The following is a 27296-nucleotide window of genomic DNA, read 5'->3' on the forward strand; positions in this document are numbered from 1 at the left end:
TCCCTCTCCTGGCTCCATATTGAGTGCTACGTGTAGCCCAGCCAGGTTGCATGTCATGGGCTTCGGGAGAAATGAGTATGAGACAGTCTCAATATCCTTTCTCTGGCAATATCTAAATTGCCTATAATTACGGTACAGAGAGTAACTATAAACATTTCAGAGACTTGAAAGACATTGGGGGAAGGGGCCCTTGAGTTGTGTCCTGAAGGGAAGGATGGACAAGCGCTGTGGCCGGGAGGAGATTGCTTGAGGAGAGGCCAGGAGGTGAGGAGGACAGGGAAGCGAGAGCCATCACATTCCCCTGGGGGTGAGGGGTCTAGTTGCAGAGCTGTGGGACGTGTTGGAAAGTCAGTCCAAAGTATGATGGTCTTTAGGAATTGAACAGAGGACTTTAGACTTGAAATAGAACATAACAGGGAGCTGGAGTTCAAGTAATTGCATTGCCCTCGTTAAGTGGATTACCTTCCAGGGTGGCAAGAAGAGAGGGTTTTTATGCCTTTTATTTTCTCCAGTGTAGTGAAGTGATGTTTAAACTCTCTGTGACTCATCATACAAAAATATTTACATCATGATACAGGACACCTGCATCTGCTTATGTATATTTGTTTCATGAAATAAAAGTTTTGTGAAACAGTTGTTACCCTGGTTATGTGTACTGCACAGGGCTGACTATGTAATTTGCAGGGTCTTGTGCAAAATGGAGATGTGGGACCTTTTGTTCAAAATGCAGGTAAAAAGTGCTGTTAAAGGTACTTAAATATATACTTTTTCCTTTCTTGTGTGGTCTCTTTTTTTCTCAGCTTGTCATGGTGTTTTTTTATTTTGCTTTTATTGTCATTCTCAGTAAAGAAAATTTAAATTGGAAGTTTAAATTATTAAGATTTAGAAATGAAAAAGGAGAAATCACAACTGACACTGCAGAAATGCAAAGGATTATAAGAGACTACTACAAACACCTATATGCCAATAAAATGGACAACCACAAAGAAATGGACAAATTCTTGGAAAGGTACAGTCTTCCAAGACTGAACCAGGATAATTAGAAAATATAAACAGACCTATCACAAGTAATGAAATTGAAACCATAATTAAAAATCTTCCAACAAACCAAAACCAGGGCTAGTTGGTTTCACAGGTGAATTCTATCAAACGTTTAGAGAAGAGCTAACACCGATCCTTCTCAAACTCTTCTAAAAAATTGCAGAGGGAGAAACACTCCCAAATTCATTCTACGGAGCCACCATGACCCTGATACCAAAACTGAAAGAAGATATGACAAAAAAAGAAAATTATAGACCAATATCACGGAAGAACATAGATGCAAAAATCCTCAACAAAATACTAGCAAACAGAATCCAACAACACATTGAAAGGATCATACACCATGATCAAGTGGGATTTATCTCAGGGATGCAGGAATTCTTCAATATATGCAAATCAATCAATGTGATACACCACATTAACAAATTAAGGAATAAAAACCATATGATCATCTCAATAGAGGCAGAAAAAGCTTTTGACAAAATTCAACACCCATTTATGATAAACTCTCCAGAAAATGGGTGTAGAGGGAACCTACCTCAACATAATAAAGGCCATATATGACAAACCCACAGCAAGCATCATACTCAGTGGTGAAAAACTGAAAGCATTTCCACTAAGATCAGGAACAAGACAAGGATGTCCACTCTCACCACTCTTATTCCACATAGTTTTGGAAGTCCTAGCCATGGCAATCAGAGAAGAAAAAGACATAAAAGGAATACAAATTAGAAAAGAAGAAGTAAAACTGTCACCGTTTGCAGATGGCAGGCTACTATACATAGAAAATCCTAAAGATACCACCAGAAAACTACTATAACTAATCAGTGAATTTGGTAAGGTTGCAGGATACAAAATTAATGCACAGAAATCTCTGGCATTCCTATACACCAGCAACAAAAAATCAGAAAGAGAAATTAAGGCAACAATCCCATTTACCATTGCAACAAAAAGAATAAAATACCTAGGAATAAACCTGCCTAAGGAGGCAAAGGACTCAGAAAACTATAAAACACTGATGAAAGAAATCAAAGGTGACATAAACAGGTGGAGAGATATACCATGTTCTTGAATTGGAAGAAGCAATATTGTGAAAATGACTGTACTACCCAAAGCAATCTGCAGATTCAATGCAATGCCTATCAAACTACCAATGGCATTCTTCACAGAATTAGAACAAAAAATTTTACAATTCGTATGGAAACACAAAAGACCCTGAATAGCCAAAGCAATCTTGAGAAAGAAAAATGGTGTTGGAGGAATCAGGCTCCCAGACTTCATACTATACCACAAAGCTACAGTAATCAAGACAGTATGGTACTGGCACAAAAACAGAAATACAGATCAATGGTACAGCATAGAATGCCCAGAGATAAACCCACGCACATATGGTCACCTAATTGATGACAAAGGAGGCAAGAACATATAACGGAGAAAAGACAGCCTCTTCAATAGGTGGTGCTGGGAAAACTGGACAGTTACTTGTAAAAGAATGAAATTAGAACACTCCCTAACACCATACACAAAAATAAACTCAAAATGGGTTAAAGACCTAAATGTAAGGCCAGACACTATAAAACTCTTAGAGGAAAACTTAGGAAAAGCACTCTCTGACATAAACGTAAACCACAGCAAGCTCTTTTTTGACCCACCTCCTAGAGAAAGGGAAATAAAAACAACAACAAAAAAGGGGACCTAATGAAACTTAAAAGCTTTTGCGCAGCAAAGGAAACCATAAACAAGATGAAAAGACAACCCTCAGAATGGGAGAAAATATTTGCAAATGAAACAAAAGACAAAGGATTAATCTCCAAAATATACAAACAGCTCATGGAGCTCAATATCAAAAAAACCAAATAATCCAATTAAAAAATGGGTGGAAGACCTAAATAGACATTTCACCAAGGAAGACATACAGATGGCCAAGAGGCACATGAAAAGATGCTCAACATCACTAATTATTAGAGAAATGCAAATCAAAGCTACAATGAGGTATCGCCTCACGCCGGTCAGAATGGCCATTATCAAAAAATCTAGAAACATTAAATGCTGGAAAGGGCGTGATGAAAAGGGAACCCTCCTGCACTGTTGGCAAGAATGGAAATTGATGCAACCACTATGGAAAACAGTATGGAAAAATAGAACTACCATATGAACCAGCAATCCCACTACTGGGCATATACCCTGAGAAAACCATAATTCAAAAAGAGACATGTACCACAATGCTCATTGCAGCACTATTTACAATAGCCAGGACATGGAAGCAACCTAAGTGTCCATCGGCAGATGAATGGATAAAGAAGATGTGGCACATATGTACAATGGAATATTACTCAGCCATAAAAAGGAATGAAACTGAGTTATTTGTAGTGAGGTGGATGGACCTAGAGTCTGTCATACAGAGTGAAGTAAGTCAGAAAGAGAAAGACAAGTACCGTATGCTAACGCATATATGTGGAATCTAAAAAAAAAAATAATAAATGGTACTGATGAACCTAGTTGCAGGGCAGGAATAAAGATGTAGACACAGAGAATGGACTTGAGGAAACGGGGTGGGAGGAGGAAGCTGGGGCAAAGTGAGAGTAACATCGACATATATACACTACCAAATGTAAAATAGTCAGCTAGTGGGAAGCAGCTGCATAGCACAGGGAGATCAGCTCGGTGCTTTGTGACCACCTAGAGGGGTGGAATAGGGAGGATGGGAGGGAGGCTCAAGAGGGAGGGGATATGGAGACATATGTATGCCTATGGCTGATTCTTTTTGGTGTATAACAGAAACTAACACAGTATTGTGAAGCAATTATACTCCAATAAAGATCTATTAAAAAAAAAAAGAAAGCAAACTTTCCTTTCCACCAAAAAACAAAAATTACTAAGATGAATCATACCATTTGTCTTTATAACATGCAATGCCATAATGTTATAGTATAAGACCACTTAACTCATGTATGGAATCACCAAAGTTGAACAATTTGTATTTCTTAGCTCATATTTGCATATGCATTTTGTTCTTATCAGAATAGTGGAAATACTGTATATAAAACTAGCTCAGCTATTTATTTCACTTTTAATATGCACATTCTACCAATGCTCTCTACCTTAGGTGTACTGATGAGTAAGGAAGGACTGAAAAGAAAAGGGACCATGGGTTGCCTTATGTTTCCCTTTCCTTCTATGTCATCATTTTCAGCAGAAGTGATTGACTGCTACAGAGAAGTAACATGAGTAAGAAAGAGTAGGCTAGGGTTATCCTTGGTCTTTCTTATTTCTTACAATGCCATTGCCTTCTTTCTTCCTTGGAAGCAAGTTCTGGTTTTATTGGAAAGTGTGGCCCCACCACGCCTTTCTCAGATGCAGACATAACATGCTTATCCTATACTCATTTGAGTCTTGACAGTCGCCCATGCGATTGATGGGTCCATCCATTGATGAGTCCACCTGAGTTCTGTACTCACCAGCCATCACAAACCCTAAGGCAAGGAACCGTGGGCACACATATTATGCATATATCCTCCCCTCATGAATGTGCTCCATTGTCTCATTGGACTTCACTTACGAAACACAAGTTCAAAGATAAAATTATTAAGAACTTCAAGATGGTGGCAGCAGATCATTAAGCCAAGTTGGGGACTTTTCATAGAATGGGGCCCTATGAGACTGTATAGGTCACATGCCCATGAAGCTGACCCTGGTGTAACAATCAATATTTTGTTTTCTTCTATCTTATTAAAAAAAAAAACATAGTTGCAACCCATTAAATTGATGTCATAATCCACTAATGGGTCATGACTGGCAGATTAGAAAACCCACCATTAAAAACGTAGACTCTAGTGTCAGATTGCTAGGTCTGAATCCTGCTTCACCACTCACTGCTTACGACCTTTAGGGGACCTCCGTTTTTCATATATAAAATGCAGGAAATATTATTAATTACTTCATAAAGCTGTTATGGTATTAAATGAGTTAATACATGTAGTATGCTTAGAATGATGTATGTCGTATAATAAGCATCCAATAAGTATTAGATGATCGTCATTGTTAATATTGTTACCATTATTATTAATTTACATCTTGCTCTAGGTAAATGCTGAAGAAAAAAGTGTTTCTTTACTGAACAATAAGCTTCTCCACTTATTCTGAAATAGATATTGGTAAATAGGTTTATCAATACTTGTTTTTTATCTTGACTGCAAGTATGGGAAATATTATAATAATCAAATGAAAGTTAATTCTTACCACCCTTAATGCAATGAAAATACTTAAAAATTACAGTTTAATGAAAAATTCAATGAAAGGTTGCTTTACTTCTGTTCCTCCTCTCCAAGATTAAAAGATAGATTACTGGTATTTGTCAATTATCAGTTAAAAAAGAAGCAAGGATATCTGAAAGATACCATTCCTTAGCTTAAGGAACCAGAATTATTCCTTTTGTAATGAAATTCTTAGATGATGAACTTCAATCATAGGTTAAAATGCTAGAGGAGAATGTTTTCTATCTTTGCAAACATACAGCAAACATCAATTTTTGTTATAGACTCAAACTAAATCCCTAAGTCGTAACATTAAATGAAAAGAGTGCAGAATCCGGTGGCTATCCCGTCAATACCTGTTGTTGGAACAACATTAAATCAAAATGAGCAAAATGCTGACTGATTTGCTTTGATCTGTTTTGACTCCTTGATAGTTTCATAATAAATAGTACTATTTTGTAGCTAATTGCATATTTCCCATTATCATCTGAAACTGTTGCGATCTCTTCCCATTGATGCCTGGACATTTTATGTTTACTTGATTCTGTCAAATTTGGTACTAAGTTTATATCTGTATTAAGTGACAGTCACTTTATATCTGATTGTCTATCAATTGCTGATACATGGACATAAATATATGGACATATTTATGATTAGATAATCGTCTTAACATGGAGTTCAATAGACTCATTTAAATGGATTTATTTCAGGCTATTTTAAATAAAATTTGGGACATAGCAGATACTGCAGAGCAAAATATCTTATGAAAAAATTTGTTTTTATCTACTATTTATTGACAGCAGTTTCTTGAATTGTAGACTTTATGTGTCTTTAAAGATATGCTAAATTGAGTATATTTTAACTTCCCATTTTATGTTAAGATGGAAGATTAACTACCAATCAAAGCTAAGTTATGTCTTTAGCAAGGCATCAGCTCTGATAGCAATTTAGCATCCTCTTCAAAAATTGCTGTGGAGCAGATTAAAACACCTGAAATGCTAAGCATTTAAAGAGATCTCACTTTGACTGTCTAAAGCAAATAGAAGCATACAAATCTGTAAAATGCTGAGTTAAATTGAAAACACCCTCACTCAGATTTAAAGAATAATTCAGGTCTATTACCTGTGCCAATTAGGTTTGATGAAAAATTATCCAGTTCCTTTATTCAGGATGACTGATTTGTACTGATTTGCACATTTGCACTACCTGTCACTTTACCCTGAGTCAGGACCACAGTTCACAGAATCACTAGCACCTGTCTCAGGATTAGATTAGCTTTGAAAGCGGTGATACTCGTTTTATACTTCTAGTAGGATTAGCATTGTTAAACATATTATTTTAAAGCATATTATTCTAGTAAGTTGAAAGAATGTTGGAACCTTAGATGATGAAAGAGTGATTTAGTAATAATTGGGATTAGTAACCAACTTTTAAAAAATGTGCATTCAGTTCATTTTTATTTTCATATTTGAGTAGGTATTTAATCCCTTAAGTATATGCTGTGTATGTAATTTGGAAACAATTTTTAGAGAAGTATCTCAGTCTTCCATCTCAAGTTGATCAACTGCAGATAGATTTTGAAAATTTACAATCCTGGTTTCTCTTTTAGCCTTTGGTTTTTAGGTTCCTTTCATGAATTCTTAGTAGTCTTCTGAAGCCAAGGCGTCTTTTATTTCTTTGTCTGAAATGATTGTGAATGACCATGCTAATAGAATGCTTTAACTCAGGTGTGCAAGTTGAAGGTGCCTTGTTTCCTGGGATGGGTGCTGCCCATAGGCTTCTCTCCTTCTTGCTCTATCTCCCCACATCCCCCTGCACCCTGCAGCCACACTACCATGTTGTAATCCATTTAGGATTTTTGGCTAAGGTTCAAACTCCAATAAATGTCTGTGTAGTAAGGATAATATTTTCATGAAATACAATTCCAGCTGCATGTATATTATCAAGATGAAGATGATCCGTTTTGGTTTAACTTGGCCATGCATGAACGGGGATTGTTTGAGTTTGCAAGAGTGCTTGGATTTCATTAGACATGCTTGTGCGTTAGCGACATAAGTTTAGCAACAGCTTTATGGTGCTGACATCTGTGACAAATTCTTTGGAAGGCAGGAGTCAGAAGAGGTGGGATTTAACCCTGTTCAGCCCTTACTACCTCTATGGCATCAGGCCTCTGAGTTAGGTTTTACAGGACTATGGTCTCTCTTCTCCACTTCACAGCCAATCATCTTGAAACAGTGGTCCATATTGCCTGTGTTCTGTGATAGGCACCACCCTTTTATACTGCACCCCAATATAATCTGATATTTTATGCTCTGCTAAAATTACTCTCACCTAGTTGACCAGATCATCAGGGTGCTAAAGCCAGAGGACACTTTTTAATGCTGATTATTCCTTTGCACTTGACTTTTGCTTTTCCCATGGCTTCCGTAACATCTCACTCTTATTTTTTCTTGTTCTTTCCTTATTTCTTTTCAGTCTTTGTGAGTTCCTCTTCTTCCCATCCCTTCAATTTTTTTTTTCTAGAATTCTGCCCCCAGCCATCTTCTATTCTCATTTCAAGTTCCCTCCCAGACCCTTGGCTTTATTTACCAACTGTACTCTGACAGTTTCCAAATCTGTATCCTTAACCTAGAACTTCATCCTGGTTAACAGATTTATATTTCCAACCACTTAATTGACATGTCTTTCAAGATGCCTAACAGGGGACTCAAAGCAGCATACGAAAATCAGAACTCATACTCTCCCTTCTTAACCATGCCCCCCCTTCCTTTTCCGTCCCTTGTCTTGATAAATAGCTCTCCTAACCACTGAGACACCCAAGCCATAAACCTTAGATTCCCCCTTTGACTCTTTCGTCTCTCTCACCTCCCACATCCAGGCAGTCATGGAGTCCTGTCAGTACCTTTACGTGTCCCTCGTGTCCCCTCCTGTCCGTCCCGCTGCCAATGCCTTCATTCAGGACCTGCAACGTCTAGTGTGTCTCCACAGCCCCACAGAGCAGTGCCTGTCTCACTACCCCAATGGGGGCTGTGGGTTCTGTGCTTCAGAACCTCATGACCCATCATTCCATACTTTATTTCCCATTCCATTTCTTTGAACTCTCCAGGATACCAGCCTTCTGTCACTTCAGTCTGACCCATATTACAGGCTTTCCTTTCTTCAATCCTGGCTAATCTTCTCACCTTGACCCATTATCTCCACATCAGCAATATCGTCCTAGAGACCCTTGAGTAATACCTTCCTTCCTTAGCTTCCCCTCCACACCCACCCTGCCATGAATCCGCATTCCCTCCTAGGCAGCCCTCTTTCCCGGGCACAACCCCAGCCTGATGCTCCCTGCATCAAGTCCTTCAGTTGCTCTGCATCATCTTCAGGCTCAAGTTCAAATTCTGGGTTTTATCAGTCAAGGTTTTTCTGAATCATCCCTGCCTCCTTGCTGCAGCCGTGCTCATCGGACTGCAGTCCCTGGAACAGACCGTGCATTCCAGTGCCTCTGAGTCTTTGCATGTACTGATCTTGCTGTCTAGAATGCCCTTCCTCTGCTCCTCAATAACTAATTCTACTTGTCTTTTGATTTGTAGCTTCTGTCTCTCAGAAGCCTTCTTTGACTGACCACCACGCCCACCTGTCACCCTTGCCTACCTCTCTGCACTCTTGACAGCCTGTGTAGCACTAGTTACATTTATCATTCCGTTCTACTGATTTTTCCATTTAAATTTCCTAGTAGACAGTAAGCATCTTGAGACCAGTGCCTTGTTCATGTCTTCCATGGCTGGTATCCAGCACATGCCTGGGCATGAGGAGGTTTGGTAAATACTGGCACAGTAAATGAATGAATGAATGAATGAACAAAAAATTGAGGAATTTAAGAGTACTGTGTATTTCTGTTACATGCAAGTACGCCATTTGTTACCCTGATACGTTTTCTACAGTAGAGAAGTAATTCGAGTATGGCTAGCTCTTTTACAGACTGAAATACGCAAGGTCATTTGGAGGTAGTTGGACCAGCCAGAATTAAGAATAGGAATCATAATTTTTTGGCCACTTATTAAGTAACTTCAAGTCACTGGGGTCCAATGAGGAACAATTCAATTATTCTGATAAACTAAAACTAATTTGCAGTGTAATTTTTATAAGGTTACAAAATTAGAAATGAAAAGAAAAGTAAAGCTATATATACTTGTTGGCTTAGGTAAACCAACTCAGAAGTATTTTATTTTTCTCAGATCCATGTATCTGTTTCAGACTTTATAAAGTATATCAAAATTTATATAGATTATAAAATAATTTTGTCATGAATTCTACATATTATATATATATATGTGTGTTTTAGTCTTTGTACTTTGAATATTTCTGATTTTGATGAAAATCTAAAACATCTGTATCTGAAAAGAATAAACTAGAAATGAAGGGATAAGAACAAAATTACCTTTGATCTGGGGAAATCAATGATAATAATCCTACTTTTACTTTCTGTCTACACTTAGAAAATTTTGTTACACCCATTTAAAGTCAAGGTGAACTAACCATGGTTGTTAAGATCAAGTCTCTGCAAAGAGTTAATAGTAAAATTTAAACATCAATTGCATAACAGATGATATTTAACACCTGGAGTGGGAGTCAGGAAATAGACAGAAGCCAGATACACTTCAAACTGCAGTTAAGTAAACTCAGCCTATCTAAGTGGATGGATAAAGTTATTTTCATGTAATATTCTAAATTGCCAAAGAAAAATATCACTTGCGATATTCTTGTTCCCATAAAGAGTTTCCATTTGAGTTTATGGGTCAGAATGAAACATATGGAGACAATTAGTGATTAAAAAGCATTCGGGTAATATGGCTGTACTAAGTTAGATACACTCAGAATATTAGCTGTTATTTGATTAGTTTTTCATTCTGCCTAATGATAATATTCTTTAGTTCAGGCGAATGGTGTGAGGAAGATATTGTGCAAGTTGTTATAAGGATTGGAGGAGGGCTGGCCAGCATCCTTTCATCAGGAAGTGTTGTCACATGGGAATCCCTCTTCCTCTCCACCTCCCTACTTGCTAAACTTCACACAGGGTTACCTTTCTGGAAGTGCTTTCTTTCAGTTTCATTAAGATGTTGTGATGACAACAGTCTGTATCTAAGAAGAGTTTTATTGGAAATTCAATATATTTCACATATGAATATATGTTTCATTAGCATTAGCTAATGAAAATAATTTGTATGTCACTTTCTTACCAATTTTACTTCGAATTCTGCCTCTGGTAACTGATGTGACACAGATAAAGACAGCATAATCTTCCTTTTAAACAGATCTGTATACTTTTTTCTTCTTAGAATATTATCTTATATACTGAAAGCCATGAGCTCCTTGTTGCTCACATTTTTTTCTCAGTAATCTACTGGATTTAATGAGCTGCTTTTTAAAATTAATATTTTGTTTTTAATTTAACATTTTTATGAGAAAGTCTCAGTAGTAAATCATAGTAAAATGTTTATAGTCACACTAAACTTTCCTGCTTACAAATAGAGCCTCCACATAATAGATATCTAATATTTCCATAAAGTATTTAAAACTGGGTGTTAACTCTGTTATTCTTCTTTTTATTTATCCTGATAAGTTACAATCAGTTTCAAACACTGAACACATTCAAATATGGTTTATAATATTATTTTAAAAGAATTTTTAATAATTCTGGTGAGAAAGTATCCTTTAAACAAGATCGTTGGGCTTAAATACTGATTATCAGCAATTACATGAATGTATCATTCATTAGTTATTTGGTAACTTTTCTTACTTAACATTAAAATTTTAACATATTAAAATATTTTAATGTTACTAAACTAACACACTGATATACTGAAACTAGGAGATGCTTTCATTTCAGCCGTTCTAGTTGCAGAAAGGCTAAAAATGCACAAGCACTAGTTTGCCATTTCTGTAAGGGAAACAGATTCTTATTTATTACGAGCTACACACTTATGACATGACTGCCCTACCTCAGCAGCTCTGCTTTCATTTTTTAGGCAATAAAATTCATAAGGGATAAGTGAAAAATAATTGAGGAGCATTTTTATTTTTACTAGAGTGTTTGTTATTGCTTTGCTGTGTAATATACACTAAAATGTCTATTCATGATTCAAAGAAAAAAGATTAGAGCTGAATTGCAGTGTCGTGTGCATCCAAGCATTGAATTTGATCCTCAGTGTAGTAATTGAATGAGAGCAGTATTGTGTATCAAATTTATCCTCGCTCTTTAGTTTGTTAGCAAATGGCTTTTATTACGAAGGTTTTAGGGTAGGGGAGGACTTAAAAAAATGGAATCCCTTTTCTTCTTTCTGGCAGATGTGGGTATCTGGAGGGGTGTTTTTTGTACATTGCAGGGGAGGGAGAGAGAGAGAGAGGTAATAACATTTAGAGACGGAAAACAGAAGGCAGAGGATTTGCAGGAGGGTTTTGGACCACTGCCTTCATAGCAGGAGGAACAGGGGTGTCTCAGCTGCCTGCCCTCACCCAGCAAGTACCCGGAGGAGTCAGAAAGGGGATTTGCAGGGGCTACTGCCCCAGTATTCTTTCTAGACCATAGTTTTTGGACACACGGTGTATTAGTTGCCTATTGCTGCTGTAACAAATTACCACAAACATGGTGCCTTAAAACAGCACATGCTTATTATCTTAGTGTTCTGGAGGTCAGAATTCCAAAATGGTCCTCACTGGGCTGTAATCACAGTGTTGGTGAGGCTTTATTCCTTCTAGAATCTCTAAGAGGAAAGTTTCTATTCTTGCCTTTTTCCAGTTTTTAGAGGTTGTCTGCAATTCCCTCGTTTATGGCCCCCTTCCATCTTCAAAGCCATCAATGGCCAGTCAAGTCCTTCTCACACCACATCACCCTGACACTGATTCCCCCGCCCCTCTCTTTCACTTACAAGGACCTTTGTGGTTGCATTGGGTCCACCTGAATAATCCGGGATAATCTCCCCATCTGAAGGTCAGCTGATTAGCAATTCCATCTGCAACCTTAATTCACCTCTGTCATGCGATGTAACATGTTCAGTTTCTGAGGATTAGGATGGAGACCTCTTGCGGGGGAGGGGGCGGGTATTATCTCACTTACCACACATAGCCTAATTTATTGATCCCTGTGTAGGTGTACTCCAGTCTTCTTTCTCTTCACCCCTCTTTATCCTCCTCCTCCTCATCAAAATGTTGTACTGCCAAGTTTGGCCAGGTTGGGGCAACACAGAGACTTAATGGACTGGGCTAGCGGCTTTTAACTTGTACTCTCCTTACATTCTATCTCAATGCAGCAAATAATTTTGAGTGCCTGCTGTTTATTCTTTCGACAGACACCTTTTGAACACCTGTGTGCTGAGCTCTATTACATGCGAGCTACAGAGCAGTGAACAATATGGGCGTGGTACCTGCTCTCTTGGAGCCTACACTTTGGTGGAGACTGACAAACACTAAAACACCAAATAAACAAGAAAAATATCAGCTAGTAATAAATGCTAGTGAGAGAATTAAAACAGAGCAATGTGAATGACTGGGTGACTGCTTGAACTGGAGGAGGGTTTCCTGAGATCTGAATGAGAAAGAGCAACTTACCTTGGGAAAAGGGAGGAAAGAACATTCCAGGTAGAAAGTGTAAAAAGGACAAAGCCGTAAGATAGCGATGAGTTTTCTGTTGGAGAAACAAAATGTACCTGGAGTTTAATGGCAAAGGGAAATTGGTATGAAATGTGGTCTAAGAGGGAGTTCAGGACCAGAACACATTTCTCTAAGCCATGGTAAGGAACTTGGATTCTATGTATGTTGGAAAGTGTTAGAGTTTCCAAGTAATTTTTATAATCTATTAATATAACTTGGCTTTTGTGTGATGAATGACTCAGAGGAAAGCAAGAGTAGAAGAGGAACACTAATTTGTAAGCTGTTGTAATAGCCCATCCAACAGATAGTGATGATTAAACCAAGCTAATAGTGGAGCTGGAAATAGTATTCACATATTCGGGATTTTTAAAAAAAATTTATTGTATTTATTTATTTTTGGCTGCATTGCTGTGAGTGGGCTTTCTCTAGTTGCGGCGAGTGGGGGCTACTCTTTGTTGCAGTGCATGGGCTTCTCATTGCGGTGGCTTCTCTTGTTGCGGAGCACAGGCTCTAGGTGCGCGGGCTTCAGTAGTTGTGGTATGCAGGCTCAGTAGCTGTGGCTCGCGGGCTCTAGAGCACAGGCTCAGTAGTTGTGGCGCACTGGCTTAGCTGCTCCGTGGCATGTGGGATCTTCCCAGACCAGGGATCGAACCCGTGTCCCCTGCATTGGCAGGAGGATTCTTAACCACTGCGCCACCAGGGAAGCCCCCGGGATATATTTAAAAGGAGATTGAATTGACAGGCCAAGAATGGAATGGATATAGGGAGTGAGAACAAGATGGAAATAAGGATAATTTCCAGATTTGGGGGTTGAGTGGAGGTGCCATGTTATGGGATGAGGAATATAGAGGATGAACAGTTTACGGTGGGGACCTGGAGTTCTCTTATGACCATGTTAAGTTTGAGATGCCCATTAGACATCCAAGGCAAGTTGTCAAGTTAGGCAATAGGATATATGAGCTTGGGGACCTACAAAGAGGCTGGTATATTGAATAGATTAGAGAGTCGTTGACATATTAATGGTATTCAAGCCATGATCAGGATGAGATTATCTAAGAAGCGTGTGTAAATAGAGAAGTAGACTCACGATGTAGCTCTGGGTGTACTGCGACACTTAGAAGTTGAACAGAGGAGAATAGGTTGACCAAGAAGACTGAAGAGAAGCATCTGTTGATTCTGCTGAAACCAGAGTGAAATGGAGAAATAGACAGATAAATAGATAGGTAGACAGAAAGAGAGAGAGAGATCGCCTGTATTAAAAGCTGCTAAGAGATCAAGTAAGATGAGAACATAAAGGTGACCATTATGGTCACTGATTTTGACAAGAGCATTCTTTATGAGATGCTGCTACAGAGGTTGGACTAGGTGTGGGGCTAAGTATGTGGGTAAGGGATGGAGGCAGTGATTTTAGACAGCTTAGCATGAGGTGCTCAGCTAGGGCAGGGCATTTTGAGATGAGAAATCACTGCATTATCACTTTTTTCCAAAAACCTACTTTTTCCTACCTATAGAAGAAAAGTTTATTTTTATATGATACACAGGCATTCTATTATTACATTTACAGTGTACAATTAAATTTAGAGGAAGCAAAATTGCTAAGACTCAAACAAGAAATAATTTCATGAGCAGTTGAAAATTATGTTAAAGCTTATTATAAGGGGATTAGAAGAAATCTTGAATGTGTGCCAGACGATTATTGGCACACCAAAATTTCACAGATGGGCGGTATATGGCAAAAAGGGGCACTTACCTGTTGACATTGGGATCGAGTAAGACTAAATTTCTGTTTTTACGAAAATCCTGAGGGATGCTAAAACTAATCCTGTGTCCCATTAGAGGCTAAACCCCCTACCCTAGGTGGCATCTACCCTTAGTGAGTTGTGGTTAGGACATCTGAGCTATTTATAGCAATAACTATACAACCATTGCGCATAACGATTGCTGTTATGATCTAAATTTACTGTGCAAGTTTAAATGAGCAGTCATAATAAAGGGAAAGTGTAAGGTTTTGAAGTGCTTGCATAATATTGCCCTTGATGAAAAACTGAATATTTTTGTAAAAACTTAAATTTCTTGCGGAATCTATCCTTGCAAGAAGGTGCTTTAATGTTTCATCTTTACCTTCTTCCATGGAGTGTGTCTTTAGTTGCTTTTTTGTGTGTGATTTTCTTTTTTTAAGTTAATTTTTAGTGGAGTATAGTTGATTTACAATGTTGTGTTAGTTTCAGGTGTACAGCAAAGTGAATCAGTTATACATATACATATACCCACTCTTTTTTAGATTCTTTTCCCATATAGGTCATTCCAGAGTATTGAAGAGTTCCCTGTGCTATACAGCAGGTTCTTATTAGTTACCTATTTTATATTTAGTAGTGTGTATATGTCAATCCCAATCTCCCAATTTATCCGCCCCCTCCTCATTTTAGTTGCTTTTTACTGTGGCACTGACAGAAGGGGAACATATTGTATTGTTCAAATTCTTTACCATTGTATTTTGGCCTTGCTGGCAATTCTTTGGTGTTAATTTTAATTTTCTGGTTTTCAGGCCTGCTTTTGAACTTTCACCTTGAGCATTCACATAACTTTGAACACTCATCATGAATGTTCATCATATTTTTGAACATTCACATTGGCTCACTGATCTTCGCCCTGGATGAAGTACAGTAGTACCCCCTTACCTGTGGTTTTGCTTTCTGCAGTCAACTGTGGTTTGAAAATAGTAAATGGAAAATTCCAGAAACAACAGTTTATAAGTTTTATTTTATTTTACTTCTTCAATTTATACATTTTTAGTTTTGTTTTGTTTTTTTACATCTTTATTGGAGTATAATTGCTACACAATGGTGTGTTAGAGAGTGCAAGAGGGTTCCCTTTTCTCCACACTCTCTCCAGAATTTATTGTTTATAGACTTTTTGATGATGGCCATTCTGACCGGTGTGAGGTGATACCTCACTGTAGTTTTGATTTGCATTTCTCTAACGATGAGTGATGTTGAGCATCCTTTCATGTGTTTGTTGGCAATTTGTATATCTTCTTTGGAGAATGTCTATTTAGGTCTTCTGCCCATTTTTGGATTGGGTTGTTTGTTTTTTTTCATATTGAGCTGCATGAGTTGCTTGTATGTTTTGGAGATTAATCCTTTGTCAGTTGCTTCGTTTGCAAATATTTTCTCCCATTCTGAGGGTTGTCTTTTCGTCTTGTTTATGATTTCCTTTGCTGTGCAAAAACTTTTACGTTTCATTAGGTCCCATTTGTTTATTTTTGTTTTTATTTCCATTTCTCTAGGAGGCGGGTCAAAAAGGATCTTGCTGTGATTTATGTCATAGAGTGTTCTGCCTATGTTTTCCTCTAAGAGTTTGATAGTGTCTGGGCTTACATTTAGGTCTTTAATCCATTTTGAGTTTATTTTTGTGTATGGTGTTAGGGAGTGTTCTAATTTCATTCTTTTACATGTAGCTGTCCAGTTTTCCCAGCACCACTTATTGAAGAGGCTGTCTTTTCTCCATGGTATATTCTTGCCTCCTTTATCAAAAATAAGGTGACCATATGTGTGTGGGTTTATCTCTGGGCTTTCTATCCTGTTCCATTGATCTATATTTCTGTTTTTGTGCCAGTACCATACCGTCTTGATTACTGTAGCTTTGTAGTATAGTTTAAAGTCAGGGAGCCTGGTTCCTCCAGTTCTGTTTTTCTTTCTCAAGATTGCTTTGGCTATTCGGGGTCTTTTGTGTTTCCATACAAATTGTGAAATTTTTTGTTCTAGTTCTGTGAAAAATGCCATTGGTAGTTTGATAGGGATTGCACTGAATCTGTAGATTGCTTTGGGTAGTACAGTCGTTTTCACAATGTTGATTCTTCCAATCCAAGAACATGGTATATCTCTCCATCTGTTTGTATCATCTTTAATTTCTTTCATCAGTGTTTTATAGTTTTCTGCATACAGGTCTTTTGTCTCCATAGGTAGGTTTATTCCTAGGTATTTTATTCTTTTTGTTGCAATGGTAAATGGGATTGTTGCCTTAATTTCTCTTTCTGATTTTTCGTTGCTGGTGTATAGGAATGCCAGAGATTTCTGTGCATTAATTTTGTATCCTGCTACTTTACCAGATTCATTGATTAGCTCGAGTAGTTTTCTGGTAACATCTTTAGGATTCTCTATGTATAGTATCATGTCATCTGCAAACAGTGACAGTTTTACTTCTTCTTTTCCGATTTGGATTCCTTTTATTTGTTTTTCTTCTCTGATTGCAGTGGCTAAAACTTCCAAAACTATGTTGAATAATAGTGGTGAGAGTGGGCACCCTTCTCTTGTTCCTGATGTTAGAGGAAGTGGTTTCAGTTTTTCACCATTGAGAACGATGTTGGCTGTGGGTTTGTCATACATAGCCTTTATTATGTTGACATAAGTTTTAAACTTCAGTCTGTTCTGAAAGGCGCCATGAAATCTTGTGCTCTCCCACCTCTTCCTGCCTGGGAGGTGAATCATCCCTTTGTCTGGTGTAGCCCGCTCTTTAGACACTCTAGTCACCCTCTTGGTTATTAGATCGACTGTAGAGGTATTGCAGTGCTTGTGTTCGAAGTAACCCTTATTTTACTTAATAATGGCCCCAAAGTGCAAGAGTATTGATGCTGGCAATTCGGATATTCTCTTACTGTGTCTAATTTAGAAATTAAACTTTATCGTAGTATGTTTGTATAGGAAAAAAGATATTAGTTTCAGTGGAAAAAATAAGTCATTAGTCAATCTAAGAAAGAAATGGAGAATTTTATTTGAGCCAATCTGTGGATTATAACCTGGAAGACAGTCTCTGAGAGCTCTGAGAACTGTTTGAAGAGTTAAAGGGGGGGGGCTTCCCTGGTGGCGCAGTGGTTGAGAGTCTGCCTGACAATGCAGGGGACACGGGTTCTAGCCCTGGTCTGGGAGGATCCCACATGCCACGGAGCAACTGGGCCCGTGAGCCACAGCTACTGAGCCTGTGCGTCTGGAGCCTGTGCTCCGCAACAAGAGTGGCCGCGATAGTGAGAGGCCCACGCACCGCGATGAAGAGTGGCCCCCACTTGCCGCAACTAGAGAAAGCCCTCGCACAGAAACGAAGACCCAACACAGCCATAAATAAATAAATAAATAAATAAATAAATTAAAAAAAAAAAAAAGAGTTAAAGGGGGGAGGCCAGTACATATGTGATTTTGACAAAGGGGTACATGCAATCAAGTGCTCATCTTTTTTTTTTTTAATTTTTAAATTTTATTTTATTTACTTTTTATACAGTAGGTTCTTATTAGTCATCAATTTTATACAATCAGTGTATACATGTCAATCCCAATCACCCAGTTCAAGCGCTCATCTTGACAGAAGGTTATTGCTAGTTGCGACATCTTAGTTAATGGTTTTAGTGCTTTTCTAAGTATGGGAAGATGCAAGAATCCAGGTTCATTGTCCATTAATTACAGCATGGTACCACCAATTTATTATGTGTTCAGGTAACATTTAATGATGTGGGAAATGCTCATGATATGATTTCAAAGTTAAAAAATCTCTTGAAATTATATATACATTAGGATCTCAGTTTTATGAGTGTGTGAGAGAGAGAGAGAAACTCTGGATCATGAGATTAGGATGTTTATTTTCTTCATCTTCCAAGTTTTCTAAAATGCATGCATGTGTATTAAATAATCTATAATCAGAAAATGCTATTTAAAAATATTTCCCCTAGAAATTCATATTCCCCTATTTTAAATTTTATATAACATTTTTAACAAAAATTCAAGTCCTTTTTCGTATCACAGAGTAACTTTCTTGCTTTTCTTTTTTCCATCACTGTTTATTTCTGTGAATTCCTTTCCAACCTTACTTTCTTGCTCTGCGCTGCTGAAGGAGTTGGCTTACACATCTCCATTCAGTGGTGAACAAATCCTACGCCATGCCTCAACCAAACACTTGCATCTTTGTATTTTCTCTTTTTGTCACTATACTCAATGTTGAGTTTTGTTGATTGGTCTCCTTGCTGTTTATATCATTATGGTTGCCGTTTTCCATCTCAGTGCCCTTTCCATTTTGTTTGTTATTATTGATCTCATTCTTCTTTTCTTGTGAAATGTTTATCCTAAAACACATCTGCAAGCCATTCAGAGCTCTGCTTGGATACAGTTAAACATTTCATTGAATGTGAGCATTAACAATATATTTCTTTGGTATCTGTAGGTTTCTCTTTGTGGTTCCCTTGAAAGCAGGTGCCATACTTGGATGAAAAATGTTGTCCAAAAAAGTCATGGACGTAGGTCATAGTCTACTGAGACCAGCATCTGTCTCTAAAGGTTGACTCCAGGGACATTTTGTGGATGAGTATGATTGTTGTCTCCTAAGGTATTTCAGAAGGTAGAAATGAATGTCAAACACACCTTAACTTTCCTTTTTAAACCATTTTGGAGATAACATTTGATAAAATGTGCAACCCTATTTGAAATTAGTTTATTCTGCCTCTATACATTCTCAGAATTGTGGACTCCACATGTGAATAAAGTGGAATTTATTTTTCTATCATTTAATTAATGTTTTCTACCATCAATGTAATGTTTATTATTTCCTTGAGTTCTGTGTTCCAGAATTTGATGGAGAGACAAATATCAGCTTGCCCTATCCTTGTTGACTCCAATTTTATAGACTTGTATTTCTCCCTTTCACTTCTTTTAGGACAGAATAATTGTAAGCTATTTTCCTTGCCCTTTGAAGTGTCCTTCCCTGTACTTTTCTTAGCTCGAGGATTGCTTTGTTGAGCTTGTGACCATAACTTTGCATTTACTCCAGGCCAAATACATGAGAACATCATCACATATTCTGTTTTGTTTTCTATATTCTTTTTTCTGATATTGCTGAACTGCAGTTTCATTTGGATCCATGCTCTGAGTTATAAGGTGCTATGGAGTTAGGACAGAATCATTAGACCTGCTAGGTGAGCCGTGTCCTTGGGGAGATGGGTTGCAGAGATAACCCAAAATAGCTGCCTATGCAGAAATCATCATTTTGGTGATGATTGTGTAGTGATTCCTGTATATATATATATTTTTTTTCAATTAATATATACACAGGATGATTTAACTGAGAAAACTCTAGTGAATGAAAAATTACCTTGGATTGCTTATGCACACATGAGCTGGTGGAAGGAAAGGATCATCAGGTGACAAGGTTGTTGGCTGAGAGGAAAAACCAGTCAGGGATTAAATTATTGCTGCAGGTAATCCTCAAAATGACAGATGAATGGATAAAGAAGATGTGGTATATATACACAATGGAATGTTAGCCATAAAAAGGAATAATGCCAGTTGCAGCAACATGGATGGACCTAGAGATTATCATATTAAGTGAAGTAAGTTAGAGAAAGACAAATATCATATGATATCATTTATATGTGGAATCTAAAATATGACACAAATGAACTTATTTATGAAACAGAAAGACTCACAGACATAGAAAACAAACTTATGGTTACCAAAGGGGGTAGTGGCAGGAGGGGGCGGGGAGATAAATTAGGAATTTGGGATTAACATATACACACTACTATATATAAAATAGTTAAACAATAAGGACCTACTGTATAGCACAGGGATCTATATTCAATATCTTGTAATAACCTATAATAGAAAAGAATATGAAAAATAGTATATATGTATAACTGAATTACTTTGCTGTACACTTGAAACTAACATAACATTGTAAATTATACTTCAATAAAAAATGGAATTAATCCATGTAAATTAATCTAACATGTCTAATCAGCTTTGGGGATAGCTCTGTTGTTCCTGGTTTTTAAAAAGGATAGTAGAGAAGTAATTAAAAAGTAATTAAAAAGGAAAATTGTTTCTCTAGGAGAAACAAAAAGGGCTTGAGTTTGGTTATATTTCCTCTCTCTCTTCCTTCCTTCCTTTTTCACTTGGCTGTACCTTCTAAGCTTCCACTAGGGCTCTGCCATAGCCCTTATGCCTCTTACCTCAGGGCACCTTATTAGTGGTGTGTATGTATTTCTGTCTACTCATTGGTTTGTAAGCAACTGGAAAAAATCTACATCTCATTTATATCCTAGGTGGTCACATCGGCTCATATTGTGCCTTACATATAATTGATCCTCAGCGAAGGTAAAGATATATTTTATGCTTAATTAAGAGTGACTTCATAACTTTAACAATATGAAGTATTATCATGTGGAATGTGTTAACTATTTGTGCTCTGGGAAACAAGCTTCCATTTGAGAAATAGAAGGGGTTTTAAGACAAAAGATAAAAACATTTTCTAGACTGTAAGGGTAATCAAATACTGGAATAGATGATCAGAGAAGGAGGTGAAATCTCCATCCCCACGGATTTTAAATGATTGGACAGAGAAAACATCCATGCGAATGACTGAAGCATTAGACCTGCCTTGAGGCAAATAGATGGACAGAATGACAAATGGTCCTGTGATTCTTTGATTACTTGGCCTGGAGAAGAGAAGACGGAGGGAAGACATTAAAACTACTTCAAATATGGAAAACAGCTCTTAATGCTTCCCGTGGGAGAACAAGTCGAAGGAGCTTAACCTAAAGTCTTAGAAATTTGGGTTACATTTTATAGTTAAGGGTTTTAAGACATAGGTTGTGAAAATACTGTGGACACCTTCAAAGTAAAAGATTGATTTGTGTGAGATGTGGAGTCAGCTCTATGATCCTGTTAGAGTAAAAAATATTTTTTTATGTTACTCTGAATGGAGAGAATTATTCCAATACATTATTTCAGCGTATAGCATTCTTTTGGGAAAGGCAAACTTCTAAAAGGGGTATTTTCAAGCACCAAGCATCATCACTGTTTCAGGGCTAGGAGGAGAGAGCAGAGATAATAGGTAGGAAATCCTTCCCATCTAAGTACTTGTACAAGGCTGTGTTACTTTTTATTTTTATTTTTTCCCAACACTGGCTTATTTTTTTTCAATCCAATTCTCTTTTATTTATTTAATTAATTTATTTTAAAAAAATTTTAACATCTTTATTAGAGTATAATTGCTTTACAATGGTGTGTCAGTTTCTGCTTTATAACAAAGTGAATCAGTTATACATATACATATGTCCCCATATCTCCTCCCTCTTGCATCTCCCTCCCTCCCACCCTCCCTATCCCACCCCTCTAGGTGGTCACAAAGCACCGAGCTGATCTCCCTGTGCTATGCGGCTGCTTCCCACTAGCTATCTATTTTACGTTTGATAGTGTATATATGTCCAGGCCACTCTCTCACTTTGTCCCAGCTTACCCTTCCCCCTCCCCGTATCCTCAAGTCCATTCTCTAGTAGGTCTGCATCTTTATTCCTGTCTTGCCCCTAGGTTCTTCTGACCATTTTCTTTCTTTCTTTTTTTTTTTTAGATTCCATATATATGAGTTAGCATACGGTATTTGTTTTTCTCTTTCTGACTTACTTCACTCTGTATGACAGTCTCTATGTCCATCCACCTCACTACAAATAACTGTTTCGTTCCTTTTTATGGCTGAGTAGTATTCCATTGTATATATGTGCCACATCTTCTTTATCCATTCATCTGTTGATGGACACTTAGGTTGCTTCCATGTCCTGGCTGTTGTAAATAGAGCTGCAGTGAACACTCTGGTACATGACTCTTTTTGAATTATGGTTTTCTCAGGGTATATGCCCAGTAGTGGGATTGATGGGTTGTATGGTAGTTCTATTTTTAGTTTTTTAAGGAACCTGCATACTGTTCTCCATAGTGGCTGTATCAATTTACATTCCCACCAAAAGTGCAAGAGGGTTCCCTTTTCTCCACACCCTCTCCAGCATTTATTGTTTGTAGATTTTTTGATGATGGCCATTCTGACCGGTGTGAGATGATATCTCATTGTAGTTTTGACTTGCATTTCTCTAATGATTAATGATGTTGAGCATTCTTTCATGTGTTTGTTGGCAATCTGTATATCTTCTTTGGAGAAATGTCTATTTAGATCTTCTGCCCATTTTTGGGTTGGGTTGTTTGTTTTCTTGATATTGAGCTGCGTGAGTTGCTTGTATGTTTTGGAGCTTAATCCTTTGTCAGTTGCTTCATTTGCAAATATTTTCTCCCATTCTGAGGGTTGTCTTTTCGTCTTGTTTATGGTTTCCTTTGCTGTACAAAAAAGCTTTTAAGTTTCATTAGGTCCCATTTGTTTATTTTTGTTTTTATTTCCATTTCTGTAGGAGGCGGGTCAAAAAGGATTTTGCTGTGATATATGTCATAGAGTGTTCTGCCTATGTTTTCCTCTAAGAGTTTGATGGTGTCTGGCCTTACATTTAGGTCTTTAATCCATTTTGAGTTTATTTTTGTGTATGGTGTTAGGGAGTGTTCTAATTTCATTCTTTTACATGTAGCTGTCCAGTGTTCCCAAGGACTTTGTTATTAAATCAGTAGCCAGGGGGTGAGGAGAGGCTGGGACATAGCCCTGCTCTTCTGGGTCAGCCTTGCTTTGGTCACTGAACCTTTTCCCAATGAAAATATAGAAGAATTGGGGGCTACAAAAATCTTGTCAATACAAGGGGAACCAGAATACCTACGAAAAATAATCTTCATTAGGTATTTGACTGTAATTTCAACATTCAGCCACACGATGTCACAATTGGATTTTGATTCTCACTGTGTATTTGTCTCAAATAATAGATGAAGGCGTTTTCAAAGCTGGAGAGGAAAGATCAGAAACGCGGGGGGCTGCAGAAGTCCAAGAAGATGAAGATACTCAAGTTGAGATTCCAGTTGACCAGGTAGTCTCCATGCCTTAAAAATATGTGTAAACCAAATACTATTTTTCTTTCAAGTTTTGTGTTACCTGCCCTGTGCTGTTCTTACGCAGATGCGAGTTAAACACTCTCAGGTGCTAGCTATGTGGCTGAACGACCTTAAAAATAAAACAAAACATCTTCAGTTCTTCCTCGTATTCCCACAAAGAGGAGCCATTTGGACAGAGTCTTTATTGTTAACAGAAAATGGTATATCTTTAATAAACAGCATTGAAGAATGAGGTGGATTGGAGTTAGGTATGAGATACAGAGGGTGAAAGTTTGATACAAAAAAGAGTATTGGCTTGGGCATTTTTAATCTAGAAAAAAAGTCCTCCATTTAGAGAAGCAGTTTAAAAGTGCCGTTATTTTCTCTCCTTTAGGGTCCTTGAAATGGCGATGGTTGGAATTTGTTTTTTGTAAAGGAATTGCTTATATAAATGCAGCTCAAATATTTGCTAAGTGTGTATTGATTTTCTTTTTAGGCCAATGGGACACTGTACTTTTAGGAGTGTGTGTGTGTACACACATGTGCTTATAGAAGGAACTAAGTAGTGTTCATTCTGGCTAAATGGTACAAGAAATAAAAGTTGTTTAGGCTTTTTAATAGAATTCAATCAAGTTTCTTACAGTTCTAAGAGGAGGATTGGAATTTAGGTGAGGAGGGGGAATTCATAATCCCAGGCTCAAGGGAATACAAAGTCACCAGGAATTGCCACTTGTTTCCTGACTATTATGTGATATTTCCTTTTCAAAGAGCAAATCTCACAATCCAGCAAATTCCATAGATGATGTTCTCAGTTGTATTTGTCTTAACATTGCAGCAGTGAAATTGCTGCCTGATTATTCCACAGGCATTTTCTGTAAGCATCACCTTCCTGATGAAAAGCTTAATGTGTTAAAAATCACACAGATTTCAAAAATCCAATTTATTATCCAGGATTAGCTGCAACTAACAATTTTTCATAAGCTCCAGTTATAGGTATTTTTTTTTCCCTGAGGGAAATTGGAATTTTAAGTTGAAGCTATAATTAAATATTATATTTTAAGACAAAGAAGAGAAATCATCACATATGTACAACACCTAATAGCAGCAGAAACCAAGACTAATTTATATTCCAAAGTCAAAAATGCCAAATATCAAGAGAAAGTCGTAGCATTATTACCAAAAAGAGATCTATTTGTTAATCACTTAGTTTTGAAATCTGTGATAGGTATTTATTTCTTTACTTGTGAGTTTGATGATCACCAGGAAGGGGAGGGCACGAGAGGAATTGATCTCTGATAATACTTGAACAGCCATGAAAAGTGTCTGCAGAGCTTGATTTCTTATTTGACACAAGAGTGCTAGCTTATTAAAATACAAGTATGCAGGAGAGACAGATTAAACAGATTGGTAAAAGCTGGGCAGTATCAACAAATTGAGGTCAGTTTGAAGAAAAGAAAACCAGGTAACAAAAGGTCAGAATTGCTTTCTTCTTTGACCCTGTTAGTAATAGAGTTAGGATTGTTTAGCTCATGGGTTTGGCATGAGATGCTTATGAAGTCAGGTCTTAGAGTCATTCTTTCTGTGGCCTGGTGGTCTTTTGCTCCATATCCTAAGCAGCTATGTTATACATATTGTGAAAAACCAAGTGAGAGTGTGGCGAAATTAGTGTAAAGCTCCATTATAGTAAGAACAACTCTGAGGACCTGTAATAGTAGCAGTACCTACTCTTTATTCAGTACCTACTGAGTGCCAGGCACTGTACTAGGCACTTTTATCTCATATAATTGTTGTGACAACCCTGTAAGATAGGTCTTATCACCTTCACTTTATGTATGGAAATAAAGTAAGCCCCCATAGGTGGAATTACATGTCCAGGTTTGTACTGTTAAGTAGAGGAATTGGGATTTGAGTGCAGGTCTGTCTAACTTCAAAGCACAGGAGTGATCTGGGGAAGAGTATTAAATGCCCTTCTCCCCCACAAAAGCCAGTTATTAACCCAAGGAGGGGAAAAATTCCTGCATAAGAAAAGAACTGTCTATTATATACTACTTGGCTCAGCTGTAAATGATACATACATTTCCTTTCGGGCCATACCTACTTAACTTCTTTGAACTTGTTTCCCATCATCTAAATGGTTCATGTTGTAACTTTAGTCAAAGTACCACGAAGAAGGGTGTGTGTGCGTGTAATATCATGTGCAAATTGGCCAAGTACTTTATCTATGCCTGAAAAGCAGATCAAGTTTCAGAAGTAAATATTAAGGCCTCTGTTGAGAGGCAGTTCTCCATGGATCTCTTGTGTTTTTGCATGTTTTGTGAGTAGAGGCACAGATTGCCTTTGTTCTGGACTGTTTTTTCAAGGATGTTTGTGTAGTGAATAGCCTCAAAAGACAGAGATAGTGACTTCCTCTGAATGAGCAGTCATTCTCAGCTGGAGGTGATTTGCCTCCGAGGGGATATTTGGCAATTTCTGGAGACATTTTTGATCGTTATATAAGTGAGGGAGTGCTACTGACATCTAGTGGGTGGTGGCCAGGGAATCTGCTAAATGTCTTGTAATGCACACGGCTGTCTTCACAGCAAAAAATTATCCAGTGCAAAATGTCAATAGTGCTGAGACTGAGAAATCCTGGTGTGGAGCAAAGGCTAGGTTTGTGGATGGTCCAGTATAATAAAGATAATGTCTCCCTGTGGTGCAAAGGTCAGGCACGTTTACTATCCATTATAAAAGATGTGCCATTGACTTGTATCCTTAAAACTAGTTAAAATGGTAACATTTTTTGCTGTTTATTTTATCACAATGAAAATATTTGGAGAAAAAAGATTTGGGTTCTCTAAGCATGGGGTCCTTCCCCTGTAATGTAAGCCAGCATGCGTATCACCCCCTTCACCTTGCCCTGTGGGAATGGGGCCTCAGGGAGTGGGTGCAAATGCTGATCCTCTGGCCACTGCTCTTGCTGTGAGCAGTAAAGTCCTTTGTCTCTGACCCAGTAGTCTCTTGTCTTCTGCCAGCATCCATGAAAAGATGGCAGGCTGATGTGTTAGCTTGGTAAGTATGGAAAAATTTCAGATCTTCCATAGTCTTTCATAGCCTCTACTGATCCCATCTGGCATTGTGTTTATGTGTTTAAGTGTGTGTGATGGGGCACTGTGGACTAATTTCAGCTAAAAACATGTTTGAGCTCTGTCCCAAGGTCTAGGCTCTTAATTTTTTAGAGACAAATTAATGATCCTGGATCTAATACTACTTCCAAACCCATGGGAAACTGAAGAATGTCACTTTCTTCTATAGATTTGGGGAGGCCAGAACAAATACCTTTTCTCAGGGGAGAGTTTAGGTCTCATAAGAATAAAGTACTCTTTTAAAAATTAATTTTTTTGCATGCACATTCTAAATCAATCTGGTTTCCCATAAGCAGTGAAGCAAGTGCCTGATTAACCAATACCTGTGGCTATACCTGGCACCAATGACTTATGTGTCATTATGCTCCATTTGTAAACTGATGCTTTTCCAAGCTAAGGAGGCAAGAAATGAGACTGTTCCATTATAGTTAAGTAAACTGCCTCTAGTAAGTAAAGATCAGGCAGGAGAA

The 27296-nt window shown here is 37.7% G+C and overlaps 1 protein-coding gene across 1 annotated transcript in view; it reads left to right on the top strand.

Annotated features, from left to right (window-relative positions):
* The window catches only part of DCDC2 (doublecortin domain containing 2), a 163396-nt gene that overhangs the window by 116482 nt on the left and 19618 nt on the right, over positions 1 to 27296 (top strand). The window contains exon 8 of the mRNA XM_007197140.3: positions 23600 to 23700. Coding sequence (XP_007197202.2) covers positions 23600 to 23700 — 101 coding nt within the window. The remainder of the gene's footprint in view (positions 1 to 23599; positions 23701 to 27296) is intronic.

This window comes from Balaenoptera acutorostrata, chromosome 10 (assembly GCF_949987535.1).
Source record: "Balaenoptera acutorostrata chromosome 10, mBalAcu1.1, whole genome shotgun sequence".
NCBI lineage: Eukaryota > Metazoa > Chordata > Mammalia > Artiodactyla > Balaenopteridae > Balaenoptera > Balaenoptera acutorostrata.